We start from the raw sequence: 7,316 nt of genomic DNA on the forward strand, positions 1-7,316 counted from the left end.
GATTTTAAACCCAGGGGTGAGGTGCCAAGAGGAACATCTTATAAAACTGCATTTACTATTGCTGGGTGGTGGTGATGGCACACACCTTTAATTCCAGCACTCGAGAGGCAGAGGCAGGCAGATCTCTGTGAGTTCGGGGCCAGCCTGGTCTACAGAGTGAATTCCAGGGCAGCCAAGCTACACAGGGAAACCCTGTCTGAAAAAACAAACAAACAAAGACCTGCATTTACTGACGGAGGCATTTCTGAAACCAATGACATCCCGTGGCATCCTCCACTCCCTGGAGGTCTCTGTGGGGAAAAGGTGGGGATTTTTGAGTAGAAGCCTTCACCTACCCCAAGTCTCTCTCTTTTCTTTTTTTTTTTTTTTTTTTTTTTTTTTTTGATTTTTTGAGACAGGGTTTCTCTGTAGTTTTTGGTGCCTGTCCTGGAACTAACACTTGTAGACCAGGCTGGCCTCGAACTCACAGAGATCCGCCTGCCTCTGCCTCCCGAGTGCTGGGATTAAGGGCGTGCGCCACCACCGCCCGCCCGGCCCTCTCTCTTTTCTTAAAAACGAGCATCCATGTTCCATAAACAAGTCTCTAGATTTTCCCATCGATGGCATTTTTTTTTTATTTTAACAGTTTTCATTCTTTTTTGGGTTTTTTTTTTTTTTTTTTTTGGTTTTGGTTTTTCGAGACAGGGTTTCTCTGTGGCTTTGGAGCCTGTCCTGGAACTCACTGTTGTAGACCAGGCTGGCCTCGAACTCACAGAGATCTGCCTGCCTTTGCCTCCCACGTGCTGGGATTAAAGGCATACGCCACCACCACCCAGCTTCGATGACAATTTTTAAAAAATAAATTGGAACTAGAAATCCAAATGAAGGCAGAACTGTCACCCTGCAGAGAGATTGGCCCAAACTGCCTTAGGAGGAAGAACCACACAGCCCAGGGATGAAGTCATTTAGCAGCCAAAGGAAACACTAGGTGGGGGAATCTCATTCCTACAGGATAACAGATGGCCAAGAGTCATCCGGACCCAGGAACAGTGACGTAGACGCGTCTCCCCTCACAGCTGCCTTAAACTCTTTGTGATGACACGGGCTGCCATGTGCGGCCTCTTTCCTGGGTGCTGTTTTCTTTTCTTTCCTCCTCAGGACTTCAGTTCCTGAGTAGAGCTCACTGATAGTAATCAGGAGCCAATGCTGGGCATCCTTCACAGTGTGCTTTTCCCCCAAACCCTCCAAGTCAAATGCCCACGCCAGGCCTGCCCAGGAGAGTATCTGGAGAGGCACTGATACTCCCGTGCCCTAGCTGTTGCCTTGAACTAGCTGAAAGCGATTGGGGGTGGGGTGGTGGGGCCAGATTCTTGAACCTAGCCAGCTCTAAAGCGAGCCTCAGTACCCCTCCCTGGGGATGAGGACCAAGGTTTCCATCCAGTGAGTACTAAAATGCTCAGTTTGACAAAGGCTGTCTCTTTAGTAGCCGGAGAGAAACAGCCACAAAGAAAACAGAAGTTCATGGTGTGATCCTCCAAGGCTCCCAAGGTAGAGGTCCCTCCATGCTTCACACCATGAACAGAGTTTGGTGAGAACATGTTCCCTCCAACCCTGGGTGGCAGCATCCTTCAGGGCCCCATAGGATGAGGTTCTAAGCTCTCCTCTCACCAAGGAGAGAATTAAAAGCAAAAAACCGTTGAAGGCCCCATACCTGCTGCTCCAAGTACCCAGCTCAGCCTGAATAAAGGCAGTCGGGTATCCCAGTACTTCAAGGTCCTCCCACCACTCTTGCAAAGCTAGGGGACAATGGCCACCCATCCCAGGTAGACCCAGGCTTCCCCAATTTTAGCACTTAAGTCCTATCTCCTGGGAAACACTTTAATCCTAACAAGTGAGGCTGGCTGCTGTCCAAGGTTAAGGCTGTGTGATGAGAAAGAAGCCTCTGCTGGGACCCTGGCCCACAACCCGAGTCTGGTGCATGAGAACAGACTGTCCCCTGGATAAGGGCCTGGTTCTCGGTTACCTGTACTCAGGAGACTAAAACTCTTTAAATCTAATCTGTTCTTCCTAACCTCCCCCTAAGGATGGCAGAAATACCCTGAGCACCCTGCTGGAGGGAACACGTTTTAAGCTCCATCTCATTGGCTCTGTTCCCTCTCCTGCCCCCTCAGTGAATAATCAGGTGTCAAACCTTGTGGGGTTTTTCTTAATACACACACACACACACACACACACATACACACATTGTGTATAGGTGTTTTGCCTGCTTCTGTCTACCACATGTAGTACCAACAGAAGCCAGAAGAGGACACTGAATATCCAAAAACTGCAGTTACATTGAGTTGTGAGCCACTATGTAGATGCTGGGATTCGAACCTGGGTACTTAACCACTGAGCCATCTCTCCAGCCCTTGGCCTTGTGTTCTCACTTTCTACTCAGCATTGTTTCATTTGAGATGCTGTGATCAGATTACCCCTCCCCCACCTCTTCTGAGACCTACCCATAGCAGAGGTCTTACTTAGAGGGTCCAAATTGGTTCAAAAGAGAGTTGGAGACAAGGGATAGCTTTTGGCTTCTGTCAGGGTCTCAACATTTCTGGGTATGTAGTGATTTCCAGTTTTTCCAAAAACTAAAAGGTAGGTGGCTGAGTTGGCTCAGTGGGTAAAGTGCTTGCCACCAAGCCTGAGAGACAGCCTGAGTTCAGCCCCTGGGATCAATGGAGTGGGGAGGAGAGTTGTCCGCTATAAGCTGTCCTCTGACCTCCACACATGTGCCTGGCTTTCTCCTGTTTTGTTTTGTTTTTCCTGTCTAGAACTCCAACCTGTGGAATGGTGCTGCCCACAATGGTCAAGTTTCCCCCCCATAATTATCAAGATAATCTCCTAGAGGCTGCCTCCCAGGTCCTTCTACACCTCATCAAGTTGACAACAGAGATTGTCACAGAAACCAGGCTTCCCAGAGCCTTTCAGAGAGAAAGCTTATGCCCCTGGGAAGAATACTAAGAGTATTCCCTGGGCCCAGGGTTTGTTCTGTGGGGCACGGCAGCTCTGCTGTGTCACAGCAGCGTCTCACACATGCACGGTGGCTTCTTACATGTCACCCTTTCTACAGAATACCTCCAGGGATAGCCCACTTGTTCATGGATGCTGTGGTTCAAACGGAATTAAGAATGCCTCTGAGAACATGGAAAAACTTGAAATATCATAGTACCATCCTCTCTCCCCCGTCCCATCCCCCCCAGCACACAGGTGCTTCTCTCTCTTCCTCTCCCCACCCCCCCCCATAGGTTCTCTCTATTATGTAATTCTGGATGTGTTAGAACTCACCGTGTAGACCAGGCTGGCCTCAAACTCACAGAGATCACCTGCCTCTGCCTCCCGAGTGCTGGAGTTAGAGGTGTGTGTCACCACCACACCCAGCTCCACCCATCTCTTGTCTATGTACAAATTTTAAAAAGTTGTCACCAGTTGTGGTGACACATGCAGGTAAAATAGGCTGAAGGGGTGGAGGCAGGAGGACCATGAGGTTACCCTGGACTATACTTTTAGCCTGGCACGGTATTACATGCCTGCAATCTCCATGTTTGGCAGATAAAGAAGCAGGTGAATCTCTGAGTTCTACATCAGCCAGGGATACAAGACTCTGTGGTTGTTTTTTTTTTTTTAAATTAAGGTTAAGTTCAAGTAAAATTATTCCCTGGAAAATGAACAATTTGGTATAGTACATATTATACCACCACTACTATATTTAGTTCCAGAACATGTTTATACCCCCTAAATGAAAGCCCAGAGGCATGAATATCTGCTCCCCAGGTCCTGACTGATTGTGTTTCCTCCCCATTCTCCTCTTCTCCTTCCCATGGTTCTAGACCTGGCGACCCGGGGAAGGTGGAGGCTCTGTTACAGGAAGACCTCCAGCTGACGAAGCCGGAGATGTTTGAGAACCCGCTGTACGGGTCCGTGAGTTCCTTCTCTAAGGTGGTGCCCAGGAAAGAGCAGGAGTCCCCCAAGATGCTGCGGAAGGAGCCCCCACCCTGTCCAGACCCAGGAATCTCATCACCCAGCATCCTGCTCCCCAAAGTCCAAGAGGTGGAGGGTGTCAAGGGGACAAGCAAACAGGTCCCCGTGCCTGTCTTTGGCCCCACCCCCCGGATGCGATCCTTTACCTGTTCCTCCTCTGCCGAGGGAAGAATGCCCAGCGGGGACAAGAACCAAGGGAAGCCCAAGACCTTACCCAGTACCCAAGCCCCGGTGCCAGCCAAGAGGCCTATCAAGCCTTCCAGGTCTGAAATGAGCCAACAGACAACTCCCATCCCAGCTCCACGGCCACCCCTGCCAGTCAAGAGCCCTGCGGTCCTGCAGCTACAGCATTCCAAAGGCCGAGACTACCGCGATAACACGGAACTCCCCCACCATGGCAAGCACCGCCATGAGGAGGGGCTGCTTGGCAGGACTGCCATGCAGGTGTGTTGAGCCATATGTACATGTGTGCATATATGTGTCCGTTTGTGTGTGTGTCCTGAGAAGTGCTCTATGAGAAAGGGCTGAACTTGGGGTTTGAACCTGGCACCTCTGTGGGTGTCCCTCATTGGTCCTAAATAATTATTTTTTTCTTTTCTTTTTTTTTTTTTTGTTTATATTTTTCGAGATGGTTTCTCTATAGCATTGAAGCCTGTCCTATAACTTGCTCTGTAGACCAGGCTGGCCTCGAACTCACAGAGATCCTCCTGTCTCTGCCTCCCAAATACTGGGATTAAAGGCGTGTCCCACCACCACCACCTCCCTGCAAATAATTCTTAAGAGGGACAGAGATGGAGCTGTGGATAAACTCCTAGCCCTGTAAAGTAAGGGAATCTGGGTCATTTATATTTTAGTTTTATCGTCCTTAATACATGCACTTAAAACATTACTGGTATTTTAGAAACTTAAATATCTATCCCCTTCCAATAGAGTGCATTTATTCTAGAATAAAACTAAAAAATGATTAAAAAACACAGTTGAGGCTGGACATGGTCGTACACCCCTATAATCCCAGCACCCTGAAAGTCTAAGGCAGGAGGATCGGGTGTCCAAGGTCAGCCTGGGCTATATGGCAAGACACTATCTTAAGAAGAGCGCACAGCAGCAATCTGGGGGCTAAGGCTGTAGCTCAGTAGTAGCATACACATGAAGCTTTCACCTGAATCCCCAGTACCACAGGAGAAGGGAACAGACTCTACAACCAGACTGCTGGCTATCCTGTTATTGTATTATTATAATAATAATAATTGTTGTTGTTGTTTGAGACAGGCTTTCTCTGTGTGGTCCTACCTGCCCTAGAACTTGCTGTGTAGACCTGGCTGGCCTTGAACAAGATCCACTTGCCTTGCCTCCTGAATGCCAGGATTAATGGCTTTTACCAACACACCTGGCCTATTATTGTATTTTATTGCAGTACTGAGAGCCAAACTCAGGGTCTTATACGTTAGACAAAATGCTGTACTGCAGCCCTGTATCCACTTTAAATCCCAAGTCTCCACTGCCCAGCTCTATGCCTTCTTAATCTGTCAAAGGAGGACACTAATAGTACCTACTGTATAGATTTATGGGGAGAAATAGATATGCTGTTACTTTATGTTATCATCTTTATAGTTATCACTCATGTTTCATGTATTATACATAACATGTCTCTATTTCATATATAGTCTATGCATATGGCATGTAAATTAGCATCCAAGACACTGAGGACAGTGTCCTAAGTGTACTTTCTTGTCAACCTGATCTAGCTCACAGCACTAGGGGTCAAATGTGGCCCAGAGATAGCAAGGCCCTGATAGCCCTTCTGTTCTCATCCTACAGTGAAGTCTTGGTGAGGAGCTGCTGGTGATGGGAGCCTGGAGGAACAGCACAAAGCAGGTCAAAGCCTCTCCCAGGACCTCCTGCTAACTCCTGTTGCCCAGCTTCGAGTCCAAGGCTGTGTATTTTTCAGGAAAGGGCCTCACTTTTCTGTGGTCCCAAGAGTGTGCTGGCTGCTACGCTGGGCACAGATGCTGAAGCTGGATGGAAAACACTTGACCATATGGACAGCAGACAGCCGCACCTGGGTCTCAGAACCTGGACTCCAGGGCCTTCTTCCAGTCGCTGTTTTAAAGAAAGGAACTGCGACCCTCGTCTGGGTGAAGATATAAATAATAATAATATTAATAATAGTAATGGTCAGGTGCCATGTGCTATGTTAAGTGCTCTACGGACATTGGTCAGGCTGGCCTCCAGAGCCGAGGTTCCAGTCACCCTGAACCCTGGGCCCATACCCAAATGGTAGGTCCTGAGAAGTTTAAACAAAGCATTAAGAAAGCCAACAACCCCTAGACCGAGCCAGACTCCACCGCGGGGACCTGGAGAGTCTGCATAGCTAACTAAGGGTACTAGGAGCCTGGCCCTGTACAACTTCAGAGATGCAAGCTGCTTTAGCTAAGGCTGGGGTTCTGTTTGTCACAGACCAGATCTGCCTGGTTTCTGTGAGTTTTTCAGTCTGTCAGAGTCAGAGGTCGGCTCCAACTGTCAATGAAGAGACCCGGCCTCAACCTAAGCCAGCCATGTCAGACTCTTGCTGAGTCTATGACTCAATCCCCTCTCTGCCACTATAGGTAGGCAGCTACCGCCATACCCTGGGTTGAGCCAACCACACCTCCTCCATACCCCCACAGCACTTCTGATGTACTGAGGAACAATCTCTACCACTGTGCCCAGTGGCTGAGCTCTTCAGCCTGCTGTCAGGGAAAGTGAGCCTTGGTCCCAGGCTCTCCTAACTGTTCAGCCTCTTCCCAAGTTGTGGGGCTCTCCTTGGTTATATAAGCAGAATAGGACGGTGATGTCTTTTCTTGTCTTGCTTTTTAATAAATCAGGATTAATGTAAGAAACTAGATCCAGAGTGTGCAGAAAAGCAAGTTTATCCCCTATGTTTCCCAGTCTGCGTGACCAATAAATTGTGCCTTTCTAACTAGGTTCTTGACTGTGTGGCATCTTCCTGATACCCAAGGCCACAGTTCTTTCCTGTGCTGTAACTACTGCAGAGAGACTTTGGAGCAGGAGGAGGCAGTTGAGGGTTCCTGATGGCCAGAAAGATAGTATCCTCACCATGGAGACAGTCTGAAGTTGGACATGGACATGAACGAGGGAAGACATCAGAACTGCTTTCATACATATAGAGCTGCAACCACCCATCTTCCCCAAGTATTCTCTGACACTGGCTGACCATCAGCCCACAAGTTCTTCCCAACTGCTACCAGTGTTGATTATTTCAGGGACAAAAGGCCCATTCAAACCATCCCTAGTACGTGGATTCACAGATTAGGGAA

At 48.5% G+C, this 7,316-nt stretch overlaps 1 protein-coding gene across 1 annotated transcript in view; it reads left to right on the forward strand.

The window, feature by feature from the left end:
- The window catches only part of Inpp5d (inositol polyphosphate-5-phosphatase D), a 112,184-nt gene extending 105,223 nt beyond the window's left edge, over window positions 1-6,961 (forward strand). Inside the window, exons 26-27 of the mRNA XM_048428960.3 lie at window positions 3,849-4,443; window positions 5,818-6,961. Coding sequence (XP_048284917.3) covers window positions 3,849-4,443; window positions 5,818-5,820 — 598 coding nt within the window. The 3' untranslated portion in view covers window positions 5,821-6,961. The remainder of the gene's footprint in view (window positions 1-3,848; window positions 4,444-5,817) is intronic.
- The last annotated feature ends 355 nt before the right edge of the window (window positions 6,962-7,316 follow it).

Source organism: Myodes glareolus, chromosome 1, assembly GCF_982192425.1.
Source record: "Myodes glareolus chromosome 1, mMyoGla1.1, whole genome shotgun sequence".
NCBI classification, from domain to species: domain Eukaryota; kingdom Metazoa; phylum Chordata; class Mammalia; order Rodentia; family Cricetidae; genus Myodes; species Myodes glareolus.